The sequence below is a fragment of the Rhopilema esculentum genome, chromosome 5 (genome assembly GCF_057945365.1).
Source record: "Rhopilema esculentum isolate cy_ngs chromosome 5, ASM5794536v1, whole genome shotgun sequence".
NCBI lineage: Eukaryota > Metazoa > Cnidaria > Scyphozoa > Rhizostomeae > Rhizostomatidae > Rhopilema > Rhopilema esculentum.
Genome location: NC_142819.1, coordinates 4,625,067 through 4,649,467, shown reverse-complemented (window position 1 = coordinate 4,649,467; position 24,401 = coordinate 4,625,067). Strand labels below are relative to the sequence as shown.

Here is a 24,401-nt window from a genome sequence, read left to right as displayed (position 1 = left end):
TGCCTTGACAGTGCTCTATGTTCAGTAACACAGAGCAATTGATATTGTAGTAGAAATGTAGTAGAAATGTTCGCTGTTTCCCCGAATTTCGTACTTGCGCACTCATCAGACAATCTGATGAGTATCTTTTCTATGTCATTTCTGTAAATTGGTTCTGTAACGTTTGTAAAGCAAGAAGAATCTTTCACGGCAGCTGTATAAAATTATCGTGTCTAGATGTAAGACATGAACTTGTTATATGATTGAGAGGGATATTACCTTGATTGATAGGCTGTCAGTTGTTCCTAAAATCGGTGAAGAAAACGAATATATTGTGAAATGTTTGTGACTGTGAAAATCCGGCTAGATTGTCGAACGAGAAAGGCCGAATATGATGATTTTCAATCCGGGCTCTATTGCACGTGTATCGTAAAAACCCGTTCTACTTCTTAGACCCGTTTACACGTTCCCGTTCAAAATCGGAACCGTAAAGGGTCAGAACAGTTTTGTCACAGTTCCAGACTTGTGTGGGACAGTGTAAACAGGATTTTAGTGTAATGCGCAAAAACACTTTGACCCGGTGTAAATAGAACAATTCAGGGCATCAGTATGTTCTCTCGAAGTTGATTTTTAAACCTTTTTACCGCAACCAGTGTTATTTAGTATCATTTGCGTTGTCTGGTCGCAACTTTCCTTAACGTTACAAACAACGTATGTGTGATGTTACTTGTACAAAAGACACCTTTTCTTATAAAGCACTGTGTTAGTAATCATTAAATAATAACACTTTGCACATTCTGATTTGGCAACCATAGCAAAGTATTTGTTTGTTTTGGAGCTCCAATTTCTATTAGCATCTCTAGGAATGATGTAATTTGTTATATTTAATCCGATTTGTCATCGAATTTTCTTTCGCATAATGTGCTAAATTTCACGCATCACCTTTTTGGCACTCAGACCTGAGTAGCGAATTAAAGTATTGTATTGTATTGTAGATTATTTAATGTTAGTTTTTACAAAAGTGGATATACACTAATTCAGACTAACATGAAGCAATTTCAAGGATTGCATAAGACAGTTCATTTACTGCAAAACGAGCATGCGCACTTGTTTTCAAGGAACCAAGTTTTGATCAAATTCTTAAATTGTCTAGTACTTTGTGTTGTCTTTATGATTCCGGGAGTGAATTCCAGATTTTAGGCCCTTGGAAACTTAATGATCTGATACCATTATTGGTAGTTCTGGCTTTTGGGATGTCTAGAAGGTTTTTGAGTCGAAGGTTATGACCTGTTGTTTTGGGTACAAAATTGTCTTTCATGAAAACAGGATTAAGGTTGTTAAGTGTTTTATAAACTTCGAGCGCTAAAATTCTAACTGATTGCACATGTATGGTAGTTTCTTTTGAGTTAGCAAATATCTCTTGGGTACGCTTTGAGGGTGTCCTCAGCTGATGATGCTAGAGAAAATTTTACGGTCTGTCATATTCCAATCGAAGAGTGATTCTTAGGTTTCTTTTATAAAGTATCCTCTAAACCTTTGTAAAACTGCAAACATAACTTATTTATAAAAAAAACAAAAACTGCATTTTTCTGCATATTTTTCTATGTGGTTCATGAATTAAAGTCTCCCTATTAATGACTTAAGTGAAAAGCTTATGCCAGACATCATTTAATTGCAAATTTCTTAAAGGTAAATTATATACTGCTCCTCTTAATAGGTTTATAAAGGCTTTTGTTGCATCGAAAGACCTAATTCAAAGCTTACCAAATTCAAACCATTCAAGAAACCATCGTTAATAACCCATTTAAAATCGCTAACTGCTTTCTTTTTATTGCTCTCTGATTTATGTATTTTAGGGCTTGGTTGCAAACCCATTGCCCTGCAGCTGTTTCGTATGAATTTATCCCCAATTTTTGTTTTGTCTGTCAGCTACTTTTTTAAACATTACACACTTGCAAGGGTTGAAGCCTTTGTTCTTAGAAAATATGGACAATAGTATATCGTCTAAAGCAGAAAATGTTAGCAGAGCTTGAGAGACAACTGAGCTCGTGGTTAGTTCGTTATATAAAGAAATTAGTCCATAACTTAGACCTTATACCAAACTCATTTGATCGATTCTTGGCAGTAAACAAAGAAAAATTAGCAGAGCTTGGTAGTTGATTCTCCACCCCTCCCTCTTCGTTGGTTCGTTACAAAAAATTGCCCACGACCAGCTAGAATTAAGTATCGATTTTCGCAGAATAAGTTTAATGTAGAAAGCATGTGCCAATGCATGTATTTGTTACATTACCCCATGCGAAGCATGAATAAAACATGGACTACATTATACTGCAACTGCCATAAGCAGGGAACCTGTTTATGGTGATTTATTGATTTTTAATGCTTTCCTTTAAGATTTAGCGTAGATCAACATCAGACTTTTATTTTTAGGCAGGACTTAATTAACAGGTGATAATGCTATCTTTCCTGACAAAGCCATATGGCCTAACGAGAGTTTAAAGCAATTCTAAAGGTAGTGATGATTAATCCAGGTAGTATTTCAAACAGCTTCAATTAATTAGAGAATCATTATCACTTTTATGGTTATAGATTTGCGAACAGTCTATGCTTACTCATTATAACAGATGGGGCTCTTTATTCAGTTGTCAATCAAAAAAAGTCTGTGGATGCCTGGAAAACTGGGTAGACGGGGGAGCAATCGGAGTTAGGACGTTTGTATCACTTTAAGTGGGGATCCATGTCACTTTTTGACCCTTATTGGCACTTTGTATTTATTCACCTTAACGCTTCTTTAAGGTGTCTGAAGTTTTAAGAAAATGTTGCAGTAACGGAAACATGCTGATAAGTAATTCTAGAAACCAAAGTGAAATTTTAAGCCTGGTGAAAAACGCTGAAAAACCCTCCCCCACATTTGTTACCACCAAAATGTGCAGCAATTTATACATAATCTCTGGCTTTTTAAATAGAGATTTTGTAATAATGTGCGGTAGCTTAAGAAATTTAAACTGTGCGTACGAATTAGCTCTTGACCCATAATTCAGATTTTATAATTTTGTATTGATCATTCTATATATCCCAATTCTCCAAACTTTACTTCTCCCCTTGTAAAGGGTCGCGTGTTCCCAGGCCACAAGCGCTTTACGGATAACGACACTCGTTCAACTTCTATTTTAGTTATATCTTGGACTTCTTTTATTCTTCGCATTTAAAAATTATTCAAAAAGCTTAACTGTAAGATTTCTTCGAAGTTTTTCTACACACAGTTCTCGAGCTGTTGTCAGCTTCAGAATCCATTCATAAATGATTTCTTAACTCTAAGTTCTGAGTTATGTAGAGCATTTTGTACAATGCAAAATGATATGATTGTATGGAGATGGTTCTGTTGCCTATCAAAACACGATCTGAAATTTCTTGTTGCTCGATATTCATCAAATTGTTATTTACTATATAAAATATGGGACTATATAGTTGATGTTTTTCAGTGTTACTTTCGATTGCAATTCTGAATTTCGGGAGCTCGAATTGAAATCGGGAGTCATGGGATAGACAAAGGTGACCCATGAATGAGGGAAGGTGTTCCGATTGACGGATAATTGAAGCTGTTTCTAACGAGCATTGTCAAAAATAGTCAATAAAGCATTTCAATGACGCATCGATAAAATATTAAACTGCGCAAATGACACTTGAATGAAGCCCTACCCCGGCATGCAGGTGGCTAGCATTGGTGTGGGTACCTATCTGAGTAACAAGGCCCATGAACTAGCCAATCAAACTGCAGTTCAAACAATGGAATTGCCTTTTTTGGTACATCCAAACTACTTGGGATGGAGAGTGATTAATAAATTGAAACAGCTCTAGCGGGTATATCAAGCAAGCTGCAAAACTGAAGAGCTCATATCAAGTTGTAAAGCCTGTAGCTGGTGACGTATTTACTAGTCTGCACTGATTGCGCGCTGTATTGAATACTGCAAGTGGAAGACACACATCTAGTGTTAAACAAACTTGTATTACCCTGATTGATTTACCGAGGTCTGGAAACGCACTCCATAGATTCTATTGAAGATTTCTGAAATAGAAGGTGTTGAAGCAATGGATTCAAACGTGGAGCAGAAGACGGCCGTGCGGCTTGAAATTGAGAATCTGGAGCTTCTTGCAACCGTAGAGAGCCAAGAGGGTATGATTAAGTCAATGAAAGAGGACATCAAAAACTATGGCTTTGGAGACCGAAGACAAGAGATACGCGCACTTGGACACGAACAGCAGATAATGGACTTTGAGCAATCCTTGAGAAGCAAAGATTTAACCTTGCAGCAGCTGAAGGAAGAGCTGATCACATCGCAAAGAGCTGTAGAAGATGTCTACAGAAAGTATGAGCAAAATCGCAAGAAAGGAGAAACGCGGGAACAGCTCATTCGCCGGCTGCAGAAGGATTTGCAAGATATGCAAGAGTCACTTGAGAAAGCACAGGATGAGAAGCTTGATATCGCCGACAGGATGAGGCAGTTGCAAAACGATAAAACTGCTTTGAAACTTGATTATGACTGGTTGAGAGAGAAAGTGCAAACGATAGAAGGAGGCGATCATGATAAGATGGAACATGATGAAATGGATTCAGGGTATCTTAGCAAGTCCACAGGATCATTCAAATCCACCAAAACAAACAGCGTTCGAAAATATGAAAGCACAAACGACGGAGACCGGCAGTTTTCATCTAAAGTGGAGCATTATTACAGCTCTTCATCGGACGATTCTTCTATGAAACCTGTGGTGAAGCATTTTCATGAAGTCGAAGAAGGGTTTCGCCGTGCTATGACATCGCAAAACAAAGATCTAAATCGCGAAAAGGAAGAGTTGATGCGAGAATTCAAGACGCTGCAAACACAGCTATTGGATCTGCAACGAGAGCACGAAAATTATGCTCAAAAGGTTACAGAGAAGGATAAACTGATTGAACGGCTGAAGTCTGCAAAGGCAGTTGTTGAGAATGATCTTGACACGATTGTTGGTGAGCTCCAAGAACTGAAGTCGAGCAACGAAAGGCTGCAAACGGAGAACAGTGAACTGAAAAATGATCTAATGAGTAGCCGTAATCATGTATCGAAGTTGGAGATCGAATTTGAAAATGAAGCGAAACAAAAGAGCTATTTGAGGGAGCAACTGGAAACACTGACTGCAACGAGCTCACAAAGCAGGGAAGATCATAGCCGAATTGAACAGCAGCTGAGAGAATACCAGCGAAAAATTGATGGAATGAGCAGAGAACTTGCGGGCAGGGATAGCGTTAATCAACAGTTGAAAACAAGGGTCGTCAGCCTAGAAGGTATGAAGTTATGCTATGTAAATCAGAGTTGCCAGAGCTTTCTGTATGCTAAGGAGAGGCACAAAGATGTTCCGATTTGGCAACAGCCTAAACATTTTTTTTTAGTTCAAACCTTCTCTAGCCCCCATGAGCCATGTTGAACTCAAGCTGTTTGTATAAACATTGGAGGGGGAATTGAGAATAAATTTTTCTTCTGCAAGTTCGTTGAGCCATTTCCAATTAGACTGTCTTTTATAGATATATGCCATAATTTTTAAACATACCTGTCTATAACATGAAGTCATGGAGAAGGCTCTTCGTCAAAGTATTTTGCTACAATATGAAATTACTGCACTAATTGCTGAGCAATTTTTTGTTTCGGAAAACGCGAAAATCACCAGATTTTTTATATTTCAATTCTTTAGACAGACTGCATAACATTCATTAACTGTTTTTAAGGCTTTGTTAGAATAACTGCCAAATATACGCGAAGACTTTCTTGACTGAAAATTGAGAGCAAAATCATATTCATAACGCTATATACATACAATTAACTTTTGTTTCATAGGTCGGTTTTTCCTTTAAGCTAAGTGATTGTGTAAATTAGGCTCAAGGGTTTTCTCGTAGAAAGAGAAAGAACATGCATCTCACGTACTTGAGACAATCGAATGTCTATGAGTAATAAGAGCAAATTTATTTATGATAAACGTCTGATACATCCGAAGCCACAGACTGAAAAATATTTATTGCATCTTTTTGCCCTGAGTTATTCATCGTCTGAATCATATTAAGTGGTATTGATTAATATTTAAAAATCTGATCAAACACATCAATATTTACAATGGTACTTGTCAAAACAGTTGGTATCAAATTTGCGATCGTGCTTCAATACACAAAAGACGCCATTTCTTCTGCAATAGGTATTCATCGTTCCCATTAAGAGCCAGCCGGGAACCATTAATCCCCCTCCTAGGGTTTTCAGGTTTCCATTTCATTTCAAAGTAAGGAACTTTGTTTATTATAGTCCTGCATTTTCCCAGGTACCTTCCACTGTAGGACAATGCTGCATCTTATCATGACCTGGTCGAAATTTTAATTTATCGAGCCTTTGTTTCATTATGCCCCCTTTAGTTTTATGGCTAGACAAAGCGTTCTTGAAGTTGTAACGTTTAGTACGAAACACACTTTGGGAACAGAGGAGTCAAAAAGTATCTTCCCATTGAACACTGATCACGTCCTTAAATTCGTATAGCGTTTTGTATGTTTTGTGGTGGATGAAAATAAATCAACTCTTCTATAGGAGCACAATGCTTCGCAGTTTCCTGTAAAAGACATAATGTGTACTGTTTCTACTTTTTAAGCATGTAGATAGCTGCTTATGATACGAAAGAACAATATCAAACTACAAAGCTATCTAAAGGTCCTTACTTGTATTTTGCAGTGTCATTGTTGATACTTGTTTGGTTTTAGATGGATATTCTGTACAGTGTAGTATTTTTGTTCTAAATCGAAATTTCGGTATGGTTTCTTTGAAAAGTTGATCAAAAGTTTATTATTTTGGAAGGCCTTTTTCAAATATTTCTTCTATACATCTTCAATGATATCTTCCTAAACCAAGGTATCTTGCTTCATTTGCTATCAAACATGACTTCATCTATCCCACAATGCCTAGGTCCTTTAGAGATTGCTTAATCAGAATAGGAGTTGTTGCTGTTGTCGAATAAAAGTGCGAATAATGTCTCAAAGGCGAAGTTCGGCGGGTCACAAGGATGACACCGCAACGCGTGACTTAACGATTATTATTCATTCTATAGAAACTAAATTCTTGATAGCTGTGTCATTGCATTTCTTAAAGACGAGAGAAAGATTAATCAACAGAATTGGTTTTTCAAGCTTTAAGTATATTTTTCCTTTAAAGTGCAAGCAAACATTGGCTACTAAGCTTCTGACCACTACGCATGTTGCAAACCCTGTTTTATTTGTAGGATGTTACAAAGATTTGGAAATTGGAATTTCGTTTGCATTTTGGTATTAACTGTAAAAACAAGCAAAAATAATGAGAAGATAATTTTTTTCGAACCTTCACCTGCCATTCAGCAATGACCGGTTCAATGAACAGTGGCTCTTTATTAGCCTTTTCGAAATTTCTTACTAGCAAAGCTTCTTGTAAATAATTTAAACTTTCTGGTAAAAAAGGCCAATTTCCCGCCACCAAAATACTGGTCAAAATGCAAACTACAGTAACATAGAGCGGCATAAATTTTTAATTGCTCTGTAGAAACTGCATTTATCTCAACGCAAAGTTGTTGTTGTATACATTGATTCTTATAATCTATTAAACTTTGTTTAGGTCAACTTGAAACCATAAGAAAGGAGTATAACGAATGTCAGATAGGCCGGGAATCGCTTCAGCAGCAGAAACAGGAGTTGCAAAACGACGTGAGGCGGCAGCACAATAGAATGATTGAAGTTGAAAGTGCGTTTGATGATATCCAGCAGAAAAAAACGTCTCTTCAACAGGAGCTTGGAGAGCTGAAGAAGAATTTCAGTCGTCTTGCGACTGGTGAAGAGAGCTGCCACCAAGAGAAATCGAAGCTTCAGTCAGATGTTCTGACTGCCCAGAAGCAGATTTCTCGCTTGGAGGCAGCTCTTGACGTCACACAGCAAGAGAAGATCGAGCTGCAGCAGGAACTTGGACCGGCATCGCAGCGACTTGTCATGCTGAGAGCCGCTTATGAGGCTGCGCAGCAAAAGAAAGATCAGCTACAGCAAGATTACCTCACTGCACAAAAGAAGACAACTGAATTGGAGGCTGTGAATGAAAGGCTTAGGCAAGAAAAGGGTGAACTTCTCCAGGAGCTTCAAATTGTCAAAAGGAAAATTGTACAAAATGATGTTGAAGTCAGGGAAGTGTACAAAGAACGAAACACTCTGAAGGGACATCTAGATGAATCGAACCGAAAACTTTCTACTGCTCAAGAAGAGATATCTAACCGGCAAAGGCAGATTGAGGAACTGCAGTACAAGTATGAGTCACTGACTCGAGATTTGTCTCAGAGGGACAGCCTGTTTGAGCGCATAAAGATGGAAAGAAGATCTGTGGAGGAAGAGCTCAGGCAATGTGGAAATGACTTAGAAAGGCTGACCAATGAACTGAAAACTGCGCTGAAAGACAACGAAAAACTAAAAGGTGAATTATCGAACGCCCAAAGACGCTATACAGAAACTGATAATCTAATGCGAAAGACCCGAATGGAGAGAGACCAAATACAACGCGACTTTGCTGCACTTGAGCGCTCGGTCGTTGAGCTGCGTGATTTGAGTCATAAACTGCAGAGTGACAAGGAAGATTCAGTTAGAGAGCTGTATTCTGTAACAAACAGACTTTCAAAGGCTGAAGATGACAATGAAGGTCTAGTGCGAGACAATCAAACCCTTGATCGTGAGCTCCAAGCCAGCAAAAACAAGGTTTCTCAGTTGGAGGCGCAGTTACAGGAGCTGCGAAGGAGAGAAGGTCAGATGAAAGGTCAGGTGGATGATGGAGTTAAGAACAAAGAAGAGCTGGTCAGAATTCGGACGTTGGTTAGTGATTATCAGCGAAGGTTGGAAGTTGCAACTCGAGAGCTGGAGCAGAGCAGAAATGCTTTGAGTCAAGTTAAAACAGAAAGGTAATCTTGACATTGACATATTTTAGGGGCCCTAAGCACAGGGTCGCTATAGCCTTGCTTCTAATGTTATTATGCAGTTTGCTAATCAACCAATGGCACAATGAAGCTTTTACTGGAAATTTTTTAATTTTGATGATTCATGCATAATGTTTGTGCATTTTTGGATATGATAACGACGCCCTAGCTTCCTATGGAAGATAAAACCATTCACCATTATCCTAATTTCACTATTTGTATAAATTATTTTGTTGGTTTTAAATGACGTATGATTTTGCATTGCCAGGGACTCTATGAAACGCGACACTGAGCGAATCACTCGTGACTTTGATAACTTGAAGTCAGCTCTTGATGCCGCGACCAAAGAGAAGGACCGTTACAGCAAAGAATCGCTCATTGCCCATCGCAAAATCAGTGACTTTGAAATGTTGGTGCAACGTGTGCAAGAAGAGAATATGCTGCTTAAGAAGGATTTGAACTCATCACATAACAAAATGAACAGCCTGCAAAAGGTTGTAGACAGAGCCACAGCAAATCACAGTAAAGTTGTAAATGAAGCGAATATGTATAGGGAGAATGCCACTCGTCTTGAGAATGAAGTTCTAATTGTGAAAGAAGAAGCAACAAGCTTCCAATCACAGGTAAGACCATTCTTAAAAGATCCTCTTGGTTAATGTCCATTACACTTTAAGTATATTGTTAGCCAAAAAATATTTTCTCCAAGTCTGTCTATATCCCTTTGAATGGCTAAAAAGAATCTCAAACTTTTCGTTTTTTGTTGTTCCGACAAAGTCTTAAGCAAGCTTTGTTGCCTCTTTTTCAATGTAGGTTAACATCTTTGAGAACGAGAGCGAGACACTTAAACAAGACTTTGACAAAGCGCAACGTCGCATTTTCGAACTTGAAGCCATGCACGAAATTGTTGCAAAGGAAAATGAGAATATCAAAGATGGAGTTCATGAGAAGGTGAAGGAGCTTGAGGAAGAAGTTCGTACGCTCGATAATCAAAATAAAAACCTCCGAATTCAAGTTGAAGAATACAAAACACGATCAAGAAAGCTACAGGAAGAAAATTCAAGCTTGTCACGTGATTCAAGTGATTTCCAAGAAAGATACGAGAGCTTTACACGTGACGTTACGAATAAGGACAGGCAGATAGAACAACTGAAACAAGAGCTCGCAGGAATTGGAAGGGATTACGAACAATTAAGAAAAGAGTTCGACAATCAGCGACTTGTTATTGACAAGGTCACGGAAGAAAGGCAGGACCTAGGAAATGACTTTGAGTCGATGAAACAAAGATGCTCTCAGATGGAAGGCTTGCTAAGAAACAGTGAAGATGAGAGAGATAAGATCCAGAAAGAGATGAGCGAAATGCACCGAAAGCTAATGGAGGTATGTTAGTTTGTTTTTAAAAGACTGAATTTTGACCTATTACGATTAATTTTACATGCATGTCTCATTATTATTTTGAATTGGAAGCATGTAGGATATCTTCATGTACACTGAACTCATGTACCTTAATAAGATATAATCAGATAGATATGATGGTATTACAAGTCTATAAACGATCATCCGTTCAAGACATCTAAGTCTTATTGAATTCTTTCGATACCATTCAGTTATGTGTATATGTAACATAAGTATTGAAAGTTGTAGAGGCAATTTTAACTAGGGGTGTCTCAATACTCTGTCTTTCAGGTCGAAGCTGATTATGAGAATGTCCAACGCGATTCTGAGAGAGATGCACGTAACTATCAGCAAAGGATAGCAAAGCTCGAATCTCAAATTGAAATAACCTTCAAAGATAGGGACTACATCGTAGAACAACTCGACAACGAAAGGATCAGTGCGGCTAGATATAAAGAAGATTACGAGCGTGTCCAGCGAGAATATCTGGAGCATCAAAAGATTTGCGAGCGATACGCCGATCAGCTCATTGAAAAAGATCGCATCATCGAAAACCTGAAGAATGAGATATACCGACTTGAAGCCGAATTTGATACCATGAGAGAACAACTGCGTAAAGCACAAATGCAACTTGACATTGCTGAAAAACAGAGGGACAAGGCTGAAGAGAAGCTTGAGGAGTCTGAAAAAAGAAACGACGAGCTTGAAAATGAGAACGATTTCCTGAAAAAGAGGTTGAATGACCTTGAACGTGAGAACACGATTATGAGCACAAGACTTGGCGATTTGGAGACTGAGACCAAGAATCTCCGAAACAGAGTCAAGGAACTTGAAGATGAGCTTAGAAATGCAAGAGGTACTATCAATTCCCTGGAAGCTGATTTGACGAACGCCAAAAACACTATCCGAGACAAAGACGCACTTATCGAAAAACTGAAAAACTCCCTTGAAAACCTGACAGAACAGGTCCAGAACTTGCAGAAACAACTCGGACAGCTCGAAACCGCCTATGAATTCTCAGAGCAAGAGAAGGATGATCTGAGAGCCCAACTATCTGCTGCTGAAAGACAAATAAACGAACTTAGGTAAGTTCGCTATCAAACAGTCAGTATCAAGCAGCTTTTCTTTAACGTAGTTTTATGTGCAGTTTGCCGAGACAAGTGAATGAAATCTAGCAAGCGAAAAAATGCAAAAGATGGAAAAATACTTACAAATTAAAATGCAATTAAGTACAATTTTGAATGTTTGAAGAACATGCTGCAAAGCTTGAATAATTTTTTCTCCCCAGGCCTGTTCTGAGGAATATTGAGTTTTTCTCGGTGCTCCATAAAAAGATTTCATGTTTTCACTTTCTTTTTCCATCGCAGAAATAACTTTGACCGATGTTTGCAAGAAGCAGAGTCTCTTGAACATGAGCTCAATGTCATGAAAAACCGACTCTCTAAAATTGAGCCTCAGTTGAAAAACGTTACTAAGCAACGTGATGAGTATAAGGACCAATATGAGACCGTGAAAAAGAGGCTCACCGCCTTGAAGGAAGAGGTTAGTAATCCTCACTGTTTCCATTTCGTGTCAATTTTTGAATCTCTCGAATACATTAATGTTACATCCAACGTTATTTTTTAAGTTAATCAGCCCCGTCTCCTGGTATGTTAAAAAATCTGTTCTGATATATATTGCATAACTTTCGTATTACTTAATTTCCCTTTGCGTTTTACTTAAATCTCTTCATTTGGTATAAATTATTGGCTTGTAACTGTTTTTTTGTAACTTGATTTTTGACAGATAAGTTTGAAACCAGATATCATACTTAAACATAATCAACCTGTAAAAAATTTTAAATGAAAATAATTTAAAATAAAATGAATTGTTATCACTCAATTATAGTTCTTATACTCTCATGGATAGTAATTTATCACATTATTAAATATTAGTGTTGCTTTCATCAATTTTGAAATTATTGGTATGATAAGGTCTTTTATTGTACGGGAATATGATGCTTGCAACAATATTTTTGTAGCTTGTGAAAGCCCAACGACAACTAACAGAGGCTCAGCGTGCAGCGGACAATTATCGAAAAGAATCTCTGAACCGCGAAAAGCTCCTTGATGAAGCAAAAGCCCGGATACTGGCACTTGAAAGGACAGTTGCTGGTTTGAGGGAAGAGCTGGCTGGCAAACATCATGAGAATGAAAATCTTCAAAATGAGAAGCGCATTATACAAGAAGAGCTTTTGAGAATACAGCAGAAATTTGGTGATCTTGAGTCTGCAAATCAAATATTGGCAATGGAAAAGGATCGTCTGAACGAGGAACTGTTGACTTTCAATGGAAAGTACACTGAGCTAAGGATTAAGTTTGATAAGGCAGACCAAGACAAGCTGGAATACCAACGTCAAGCAATGGGTTACGAACAAAGGCTTGGAAAGTTGGAGCCTCAGCTCAAAGAGGCCTTAAAGCAGAACTCAGTTCTTCAGATTGAAGTCGAAAGGCTGGTTGAGGATCTGCGCGTAGCAACAAACGATAATCAGAACTTAAAGAGACTCCTTGAAACTGTGACAAAAGAGAGAGATGATTTATTGAAAGATGTCAACGAAAAAGATGGTGTTATCGAGCAACTGAAGGCAAAGATGCTATTTATTGAAGCCGATCTACGTATGTTGAGACAGGAGAACGAAAAGCTGAAGCAGTCGGTTGATTCATTAGATCAAGAGAAGCGTTCATTGCAGCAAAGACTTGCTGCAGCGAACGATAAGATCCGGGAACTTGAAGAAGCTTATGAGGATGCTAAAACAAAACGCGATCAGTTGCAAGGGGAGCTGCTTGCCCTTCACAAGAAGTTTGTGACACTTGAAACAACTCATAAGAAGACTGTGGAAAAGGAAAAGGAGCTCCAGGGTATTGTTTATGATCTTCGTAGCCGCTTGTCATCACTGGAAGATCAGTTAAATACAGAGAAAAAGCGCGCATCAGAACTTGAGACCATCACTGACAGGCAAAAACAGACAATTTTCGATTTAGAAAGGGAGCTGGAGGAAATTAAACGTGAACTTGTTGGCACTCAGAGGGAAAGGGACGCACTCAGGGTTGAGAACACGGAATTGGTACAGAAGGTCACTCTAATCGAAGGGAAGATCAGCGAATACGAAGCTAGGCTCAAGGATATGGAAGATGAGAAGAACAGTCTTGAGGATGAGATTATTAACTTGAGGGGTTACATCACAAAACTTGAGACTGAACTGCAAAACATTGTAAATGAAAAGAAAGCTTTGCAAGATTTGATTACAGATTTAAGGCAAGAAATCATGAGATACAAGGAGCAAGTCATCAGGCTGGAGGGACAAGTGAGAGAGCAACAAAGAACCATTGATTCACTGCAACAGAGTGTTTACAAGAAAGATCGGCTAATCGAGCAATTGGAGACTCGTATCAAAACCATTGAATCTGATATCGAGAATCTCAGGACTGAGTTGGTAAGCAAGGATGTGATTATTGATGGGTTGGAGCAGGCCAAGCGCGATGCAGAGATTCACGTAAGGAACTACGAAAACAAACTAGGTGCTCTTGAGATGAGGTTTGAGAAAGTCGCAGGTGAGAAGGCTGATGTTGAGAAAGACTACCAGATTGTCGTGAATCGAATTTCAGGTGAGAAAACTGATTCTTTTTTGGGTTTTAACACAGAACTTACATCTGCCTTTGTTTTTAACCAATTGGTGCAAATTTAGCATTTAAGGGATAATGTTACGGCTATGATTATTAGAAACATAAAAATCCAGTTATCTCACCAGATGAAAATAATGCAAGTCCTCTGCATTAAACTGTTGAAACATCTTCCGAAATAGTTCCTTCATCCATGAACCTCCAGACATGACATGATATTTTTTGAACTCTACAAGGCTTGTTTTGTTTAAATTCACTTGAAAATGCTTGTGCAAAACTATTGATCAGTTGTATTTATTTTGTTTGATTTGTGTGTACAGGATACGAATCGCAAGTTGACATCTTGAATCGCGAGAAGACAAACGTCAAACGCGATTTCGAGACAAAACTTGAGAGTATGAGGACAGACAAAGAATCATTATCAAACAGCCTTCTAGAGTCACGTGATGCAAAGCGACAAGTTGATATGTTGCAGCGAGAAATGCAAGAAAAGAACACTGTAATTGAGCGCCTTCAAGTCATCAGGACCACATTGGAGAATGAAAGAAACACATTTAGGAAGGAGACAAATAATCTCAGAACCCAAATCAATGCTTTGAAAGACCAAGAGAGAATAACGAGAGATGAAATACAAGTATGTGTAGTCTCTATTTTGGTTGATTTTTAAAATAAAATAAGTTAAGTCCATCCTGTTCTTTTGCCTCTCCCCTCAGAACAGCATTGATATGCCCCGTGCAGCAATCTCGGAAGTCAAATACTTGTCCCTTGAATTATTTTTTTTTGACAGCTAAAAAGATAAAGCTGACTTATCGTTTTTTATTCAGCTTTTGATGAAAAGTTTTTTTCAATTATATGTTTTATTGGATTTGCAATTGTTGTGAACGAGATACTTATTCTTTGAAAAAGGAACTGGATACTTGTGAACTTCATCTCTGGATGCCTATTCTTTTAGAAAATTTAAAAATTCTAGATTTGTTATGCTTTTGCTTCCTCTCAGATACATTGCTTTACCATCTCGACAGGTCCTTTTGTCTTCCTTATATGTTGTTTTCGCTTTCATTCAATTCAACTGACTCAAGTGCAAACAAGCCAGGCTGACGGTACTTTAATCTTTCGAAAACAATTTATGAAAAAAAACTTTAATGATGTAATGATTGTTGAATTTTAGCTGAATTTACTAGCCATTAAGTTTTTGTTGAGCTTTCGCTTTGCTGAACTCAAGAAACCTCTAAAAACTTGCTGCTTCTAACACAGTGATACCAATTTCTAACCTTGCTTTCAGATGGCAAATACAAAGATTGCTAACCTTGAGAAAACGGTAATGACATATCGAGCTGAGAAAGACGATGCCCTCCGCCAGTTGGAAACGGTCACACGAAATCTGTCGGATGTGGAATTACAGTTAAAGCGAAGCACTGATCGTGAGGCTAGGCTGCGCGATGAGATCGATGGTTTGACGTCCAAGCTTGAATCGATGGAAACAGACTATCGTGACGTAATCAAAGGAAAGAACGACCTTGAAAGAAACTATAAAACATTGTTGGCAAATTTCAAAGATGTTAATGGGAAATATGAGAAACTTGTCATTGTTCATAATGATACCAAGGAAAAATTTGCTGAGTTGAATGGTACAGTTGCTGATCTCAAGGCGCAATTGAACAAAGAGGTTTTGGAAAACAGGGATTTGAGAGACAAACTTGCCTCACTGAGTGATAATTATGATCGACTGAGGGAAGATTTTGAAAGAGCCAACCAGGAGCTTACTGAGTTGAGATTCAAATTCTCTGATGCACAGAAAGAGATTGCTGACAAAGACAACTTGATATCTGAACTGCGTAGCAAACACGCCAACCTTGAACGTCAATTGAATAACCACAAGCAGTCCTTGGTGCAGCTGCGAAATGATTACGATAGAAGCCAGCGCGAGCTCAATCGTGCTCAGGAAGAGGTCATACAGCTTCAAGACAAAGTTTCAGATTTAGAAGCAAGACTGCAGAAAGCTCTTTTCGAAAAGGAAAAGCTCCTGAAAGAGCTCAACATTGCCACTGCAAAACTGCCTGAGCTTGAGCACGAGGTTGAAAATCTCACCCAGCAGAGGGATGGATTGATTGAGGAAGTGCGTAAACTCAGAACCGAGAACACAAATCTGAAGGGAGATGTCGAGAGCCTGGAGCAGGATGTGATTGACTTAAAGAGCATCAATGACGTTTTGAAAAGAGATATTGCTTCTAAAGATGACTTGATAACCCAGCTGAGAGAAAGAAAGAATGCGTTAGAGGAAGAGGTTGACGACCTTAAGAAAGAGCTGACATCTAAGGAAATGGAAATTGATAACCTTTTCGCAAAATTGCGAGATGCAGAGTCGAAACTTCAAAATGCACATGCAAGGCTGGCTGAGTTGGAACCAGCTTATGAAGCAACTGTGGAGAAGAATAAGAGGCTTGAGAACGAGGTAAGCAGTTTGCTTTCTAGAGAAATTTAATCAGAGAAGATATTCGAAACAATTTTCTATTTAGGGGCGACTGTTAATAATTTTTCTGTGATTTGATGACACTTTTTGTCATGTGTTTGGTCATGGAGGTACAGTCGTGCATTTTGATCTTTAGTTAACTGAAGTTCATCAACAAGATTTTGAAATTTGATTATTTTGAAACTTGGTTATTTTCTAAGCATAATTTTTTAAAGTTGTCAAGTTTCTCAATCTCTTGAACAAATTTTAAGTTGATGTTATTTAAACAGGTTGAAATGTTGCGAGAGAAGATCAGCGATCTTGAAGCTGCCTTGAAAGAAAGCAGAGACAACGAAACGAATCTTCAAAGCAAACTTTCAATAGCAGAAAACAAACTCGTGAAGATCACCAATGCTTTTGAAGAGTTACAGAGAAAGAAAGACGAACTAGAGAGAGACAACGAGCAAGCCAAAGATGAGATCACAAATCTCCGAGATGCCCTAGAAAAGAGCGAGACGCAGCGAGATATTGTTGAACAGCAACTTTACGATATCAGGTCTGAGTTCGTACAACTGAAATCCATGGTTGACTATTTGACGAAACAGAAGTCCAAGCTCGAAACAGAGTTACGCGAACTGACGTCCGAATTGGAAAATGTTAAAGCGGAAAATCAGAGAATGAGCAGAGACATACAAGAAAAGGCCCTGATAATCCAGTCATATGAGAGAACAATTTCAGAAAAGGAATCAGTTATCGACAGACTAAAATCTGAGAACCAAGCACTTGAGTCAGAGAACAACTCATTGAATGAGACGATGAATAGCCTGCAGGCAACTCTTGAAGTGACTAGGCGACAAAAGGAAGATGCAGAAAGAGAACTTTTTGAGCTTCGAAAGAAGGTCACTGAGATTGAGCTTTCGATAACTGCCATCAAGGAGGAGCGTGACGATCTTGCTTCACAAGTAAAACTACTGCAGGACAAAGTTGCGTTCTTAGAAAGTGAGCTCCGCAAGGCACGCAACAGCGAAGCGACTTTGAAGGGTGAGCTTGATGAATCTAGAGCCCGCAACCAAAGGATCAAGGATGACATCAGCAAGCTCCAGAGACAGGTGGCAGAACTCAAGTCGATCATCGATAACTTGAACAGAGATAACAGTGAAAAGTCATCTATAATCAGTGAGCTTGAAGCTACCAAACGCAATCTGTTGTCGCAAATAAACAGCTTGAAAAAAGAACTCGCTAAATACAAAGACGATTTTGAAAGAGTGAGCAAAGAACATCGCGATACAGAACAGGAATTGCAGACTTACAGAATGAAAGTCTTCCAACTTTCCATTGCGAATACAGCACACAAGGAAGAGAAAGACCGCATCTATAATGACTTCGTCAAGCTTGAGAAGGAATTCAATGAGCTCAAAGACAACTATGTAAATCTGTTAAGAGAGAATGATCGATTGAAAGACGACTATCAATATACCGAGAAGAAATTCGAGGATCTGGAGGGAATCAATGCTAACCTGAACAGCGAAAATGAAACGCTGAAAATCAAGATGAATGAGCTGAAGAGGAAGATCAACGAGTTGGAGGGTCTCCTTGAAATGTCAAAGCGAGACACCATGCAAAGAACTGAAGAAGTCATGGTTTCAGCAGTCGCGCAAAATTTTGATGCCGCCGCACCTGGATTTGGCATCACGGAAGAAGAGTATGAAGACCTGAGAATGCAATTCGAGGACACAAAAGCAGCTTTGGAGACATCAGAGAGAGAGAAGGATGGTCTTAACGCAGAACTTATTGAACTGCACAAGAAGGTTGCAAGACTGGAAGTTGAGCTTACAAATGCTCAACAAAAGAGAGATGAATACAAAAAGAATGTGATTGTATTGGAAGGAAAAGTCAGGGAGCTGGAGGCTATCAATGAAAGAATGCAAGAACGGGAGAGAGAACTAAGTGATGAGGCATTGAGGAATCACAAGAACTTAGCAGAGGCCCTTCAGCGGGTTTTCATCATCAAAACCAAACTGATGAAAGCAGAGGCAGAGAAAACGACTCTTGAAGATAAGCTAGACGTACTGACAAGGGAACTGTATGATTTCCACGAGAAATTCAGTTTATTACAATCTTCAGTCGATGAAAAAGACAGCAGAATTGAGAGTCTCAATGAAGAACTGTCAGAGGAAAGGAGAAGACTCAGCGAATTGCAATCAGCTCACGACGTGACCACAAATGACAAAGAGAGACTTGCACGTGACATGAAAGATGCCGAGGCTACAATTGAAGACTTGCAAAGGAAGTTGGACGATGCCGAAACAGCCAAAGCTCATCTTGCAAGTCAGCTTGGTGAAGCAAACAGCAGAAACCAACATCTAAAGGAAACTGTGACCGATCTTAGCCAGAAGACAACTGAGTTACAACATGAGATCGACAGGTACACAAGAGAGGTTTCTGAGAAGGTTACGATCATCGAAAGGCTGAAGAATTCAAAGAACATCGTTGAAAATGAGCTGGAAAGTGTCAAAAAAGAGCTTATATCAATGAAGTCAGCTCTTGAAGCAACCAGGTCTGATAATCGACATTTGCAGCAAGAAACTCACGACTTGAAAATGAAATTGATGGAAAACGATTCTGAGAAAGTTATGATAATCGAAGCAAAGGAAAAGGTAAATAAACCTTGAGTTTTTTCATATAGATTCTCAGAACCTGGTATATAATTTTACTTAGGAGTATTTTCACATTGTTTCCACTTCATACTCTATACCATTTTATTTTATAATTCCATGTTTTCTAAAAAGTAATATTTTATGAAAGCCACGGCGAGTGTATGATTAGCAAATGTCAAAGATGAGTTGGTTATCATGAAAGGAACGTTCATGATATGCCAAAGCCTATCACTATTAGCACTTAATTTGCAAAATGTTTAAAATCGACTTGTTTCTATTTAGATTGAAAAAGATCTCAACGACATACGCAATGAATACAGCAAAATGCAGAATTTATATGAAACTGTGTCCCAAGAAAAGAACCGTCTTGAGTACGAAATCAAGCTGATTTCAAAGAGAACTGGAAATTCTGACTTTGAATCCATCAAGATTGAGAGGGACAGGCTGCAGAAAGAGATTGTCAACATCAATAGAAGCTACCTCCAAATCAAAAGCACAAACGAAGCTCTTGAAAACGAAAAACAGGAATTGGTGAAGAAGATTTTCGACCTTGAGAGCGCTGGCTCTGATTCAGACATACTATTGAAACATATTCAACGAGAGAAAGAGAAGTTAGAGAACGATTTGTTTATCGAAAAATCTAAAACTGAGAAGTACGAGGAGACAAACCAGAATCTTGAAAACGAGCGTTCACAGTTGCAAGACGACTTGGAAATGGTACATCGCAAGTTGAGCAAGCTAAATGGAGATTATCAGATCGTGGTTACAAAGAGAGACGAGCTACAGAAGGAACTTACCGCTGCTAATTCTCGTCTATCAAATCTGCAAGCTAACTATCAAAAGAGTCAAGTGAGGGAAAATAAGCTGCAAGGTGAAGCCATGTCTGCCATCAAAAGAGTAGCTATCTTGGAAAACGAACTCACCTCAACTCGCGACCGTGTTGTCATGCTCGATCGAATAATTAAGGTTGTCGAAGAGAAGAAAACCGAGCTTGTGGATGAGTATGCGCAGGTGAAGAAGCGGGTGTCTGAGCTCGAAATTACGCTGGAAACTTCCCAAGACAGATATAATGATCAGAAATCTGAGCTTGTTACCACTCGAAAGAAGCTGGATGAGTTGCGAGATGCATGCAGATTGAGTGACATGGGTCGCGAAGAGCTTGTCTCTGAGATTGAAACATTGTCAAGCACAATTACTCGATTAGAGGGCAAATTGGAACAAGCACAAAAAGAGAAGGAGAATTTGGAGAGGCTGTTGGATGAGGCACGTAATCGCACTGCACAAGATCGGGAGGAATTACTGAGAATGCAGAAGCAATTCTTGGAAATGCAACGCAAGTGTGACAGCTACTCCAAAGAGTTAGTATACAAGAGTACCCTGATTGAAGAAATCAAGAGCAAAAAAGTCGTACTCGAAGGCGAAGTTGCGTCGCTGAAACGGGATCTGCAGAATAAGGAATATGAAGTGCAGACCTATGAAGGTGAAAAGAAAGATATTCAACAGGAGCTGGAAAACCTAAGGAAGAAATTCTCTGAAATGGAGTCACTGTTTATTTCTGTTCAAGAAGAAAAAGATCATCTCAGGCAAGAGATGTTGCAGTCACATGCATCTGTTTGCCGTCTGAAGGAAAACTACGAAACAAGCCAAGGAGATAAGGGTAAACTGCAAAAAGAAATCGCTGCCTTCCATAAGAAGATATTTGAATTATCACGTGATTATGAATCCAGCAAAGCAGATAACGAGAGGCTAAAGAGCGAGCTGGTTAGGCTTCGAGATCAAGTTGGTGACCTTCGTGCGAGTCTTGAGCTGGCACAGCAAGATAACAATAGGCTGAGACAGGAAACTGACAGCTTCCAAGACAAAAACAGGAGGCTTGAAAAAAGCTTGAAAATGTCTGAGGATGAACTCGAAAAGGCAAAAGGAGAGTTCTTAGAAAGGCATCAGAAAGCCATGGATTTTGTTGTTGAGTTTCAGGCTGCTAAGGAAGAAAAGGAATCTCTGAATTATACAGTCAACATGCTGAAAGAAGAGAACGACAAGCTCAGGGAAGATCTTAATACATGCACCCGAAAGAATGAGCAACTGCACGATGAGACACTCAACACACACAAGCAGTACACCAAAGTCATGGCCGACTACGACAGAGTACAGGAAAAAGAAGACAAGTTGGAAGCCGAGCTTGATGAAGCCAACGAGAAGATTCGAAATCTCGAAAATGAACTGAAGTCCACCACTTCTCAAGTTCATGATCTCAACAGTGAGCTTGACCATGCAAGAGAAAAACTCATGAGGGTAGAGGGTGCCAACGAAGGCCAGATCCAAGAAGCAATGCGGTTGGCTGATAAACTAAAAGATGCAGAGGCAATGCTGGTTAAACTTAGAATGGCGGATGAAGAAAACCAGAGATTGAAAGATGAATTAGGTAAGTTAATTTTTTGGTTTCAAACATTTGCGTCTATACTGACAAAAACTTCAAGATTTATCTTTGGTTCCCTACTGCTTGTATTTGCTAAATTAACTTTTTATGATTTCAGTCCAAGTAGACCCTCAATTTCTCAATTTCACAATTTTTCATGAATGCGTTCCTCATGTTTGTTATGATTTTCATTACCCAGGAGTATCGCGTCAGCATATCAGCAAAATTGAAACGGATCTGAGAGCAGCAGAAAATGATCGCAAGTTGACTTCTGAACAATACAATCAAAGCAAAGATCAACTCAATCGTGTGAACGAAGAACTCAGCGAGTTGCAGAAAAGGCTGAGATCAACAGGCTCAGACAACGAAAAACTCTCCAATGATCTCTACAAGGTCGGCCATGAAAAGGACAGTGAGATTGAAAAACTTAAGTCTAGCATTAGGTTACTTGAACGTGAGATCGATTCGCTCAAACGAGAAGTTGATCAAAACAAAGAACAATACGAAATGGAGCACAGAGAGAAAGTCAATGTTCAGCAAGAGTTGAATGTCATTTCGAAGAAGTTGTTGAATTTGGAACTTGCTTACATCTCTGCTAAGGAACAAAAGGACCAAAGAGAATGGGAGGGAAAGAGTGACCTTGAAAGAACAGTCGAAGACCTGAGGAGCATGATCGATCATACGGAGCGAGAGTTGCAAGAAAGATCGAGACAGTACTCTGAACTGGAGAATAGGTAAGCTTTCAGGTCTAACAAATTGTATTTTGATGTTTAAAATTGAGCAAAATATTCGCTTAAAATATGAATTTAAAAAGTGCTATGATATAGAAACAAATGCATTTACTGTTTTATTGTAGTCTGCGTGATTCACAGCGGGAGAGAGATTCGTTCAAGAAGGAGGTTGAAGGGCTTCAAGGTAGCTTACAGTCTTTGAATTTCTACCACACTGCACAGCAAGGAGAGAAGGCCCAATTAGAAGAACAACTTCAAACAGCGCAGAAGAGGTTGAATGATCTGGAGGCTGAGTATAATCGTGAAAAACAGCAGCAACAACAGTTCGATAGCGAAATTACAGTTTACAAGTCAAAGATAAATGACTACGAGACCAGATACCAGTCTGCAGAAATGAAACACCGCGAGGTTACCCGTGACGTCTCCGACATGAAACAGAGGATAGATGTCCTTACTAGAGAAAATAACCGCTTGAAAGATGAGCTCAGCGAGGAACAGAACCGTATGAAGAACAATAAACGTGAATTTGCACGCCAGCTTCGAGAACATCAAAGGGCGAGTGAAAAATACTTGACTACAACAAGAGACAAGGATACGTTAATTGAGGAGCTCAAGTCAAAAAGATCAGCCTTGGAAACAGAAGTTGAGAAGTTGAGGCATGAATGGGAAAAACTCAAAGCTGATTACAAGAAGGTATGATTACAGCAATTCAGATATATATCTTGCCTGTCATACTTTAAAAAACTCGATGAATTCATCCTTCCTCTATTTCTCTTTTTGCTGACCTACACAAATATGTTGCCTAAATTTTAGAGGGGCAACGGAGTGTGGAAGAAATGTGACGTAGGATACATGTGTTATGAACAGCTTTCTAATGGATGCATTCGTTTGAGAAGGTTGGCGAATAGAAGACTCGCACTAAAATTGACTACTGATTGCCTCAAAGAATTAAATAAATCAAGCAATGTTATTTAGCGTTGCTCGCTATAACTGTGATGTCCCTATACCAAAAGAACCCAATTGCGCATCTGTGAAAAATTTCATTTTACTTCCAGGTGCAAAGAGAAAAGGAGAACATGAGAACTGACTTCCAATCTGCCAATAATCTTCTGGCTGAGTTTAAAGAAACTTGTGAGACGTTGAAGAGAGAAAAGATTACGATTGAAAAAGAAATTCGCATCAGCACGGAGAAATATACCAGGGAAATCAGAGAGAAGGATGTTCAAATCAAGAAGGTAATGTTTTATCAAATTGTGTTTTTTATATTCAAGGAACGACAATGTTTTTAGATTTTATTAATTGAATCCAAATACCTGCGCCCTTTAAAACTCGTAAAACATGGCCCTTGTAAACCAGCATTGGTGAATGAACAACCATTCTTAAATAAATGAAAATGAAATGAAACGAATAAAAAGACTGATTGGCGTGTATTTGAAAGCTATTTGCGTTTTTGTACTAGCGCCGTTATGTTATTTCTACAAATTTAGAACAGAAACAATACTGTCGCGATAGCCAAGGAAGTAAGTAACCCGCGTAAAAAATGACAAAACAAGTATCACCGCTCATAATCTTCTTTGCCAAGGTTTTTATTTGTACATATTTCGAAATCCGTACGGAGACCAGAACGCCTAACACCACGCTATCCAATGTCAGAATCAATGTGGCTAAGTTACCGTGTTTAGTTTAGGCGTGGTAAATTCAAGCTTAAGTATTTGAATAGAAAACGGGCTACGTTGAACCAATCAGCATGCGAATACGATTTTTAGGTAGAAAATGATCTCCAGCAAAGCCTGAAATCACATGAACTGGGTAACGATGACCGAATCCGACAAATCCAAGCTCAGCTTCAAGAGGAACGCAATGAAGCTAGGCGCGAGATTACGGAGAAGATTAGTGAAATCGAGAAATTGATGCATCAGATAACTAGCCTTGAAAGCGAGGTAGACAGGCTAAGACACGAGCTTTCAAACTTGAAATCCAGATGCGATGAGTACGATCATGATCGCCAAGACTATGAGGATGAAATAAAGAGACTACGTGATGGTGCAACCGTTGAGGAGGAGAGAGCAACAACAACGCTGGTGCTAGAGACCCAAGCACGCCCCGATGAAAAGCACGTTTCTATGAGTAAGTAAA

General features: G+C 38.9%; 1 protein-coding gene across 2 annotated transcripts in view; it reads left to right on the top strand.

Annotated features, from left to right (window-relative positions):
• Positions 1-24,401, top strand: part of LOC135689900 (uncharacterized) — a 31,692-nt gene that overhangs the window by 5,545 nt on the left and 1,746 nt on the right. Inside the window, exons 1-15 of one of the 2 annotated variants that reach the window (XM_065207262.2) lie at positions 3,803-5,299; positions 7,629-8,946; positions 9,230-9,584; positions 9,772-10,338; positions 10,645-11,438; positions 11,721-11,895; positions 12,374-13,997; positions 14,333-14,646; positions 15,295-16,464; positions 16,752-19,118; positions 19,401-21,540; positions 21,734-22,268; positions 22,391-22,958; positions 23,321-23,500; positions 24,032-24,392. In XM_065207262.2, the coding sequence (XP_065063334.2) occupies positions 4,069-5,299; positions 7,629-8,946; positions 9,230-9,584; positions 9,772-10,338; positions 10,645-11,438; positions 11,721-11,895; positions 12,374-13,997; positions 14,333-14,646; positions 15,295-16,464; positions 16,752-19,118; positions 19,401-21,540; positions 21,734-22,268; positions 22,391-22,958; positions 23,321-23,500; positions 24,032-24,392 (13,699 nt within the window). In that variant the 5' untranslated portion in view covers positions 3,803-4,068. Of the gene's footprint in view, positions 1-3,802; positions 5,300-7,628; positions 8,947-9,229; positions 9,585-9,771; positions 10,339-10,644; positions 11,439-11,720; positions 11,896-12,373; positions 13,998-14,332; positions 14,647-15,294; positions 16,465-16,751; positions 19,119-19,400; positions 21,541-21,733; positions 22,269-22,390; positions 22,959-23,320; positions 23,501-24,031; positions 24,393-24,401 lie in introns of those variants that run through there. The other variant, XM_089108639.1, reaches the window with a different exon arrangement.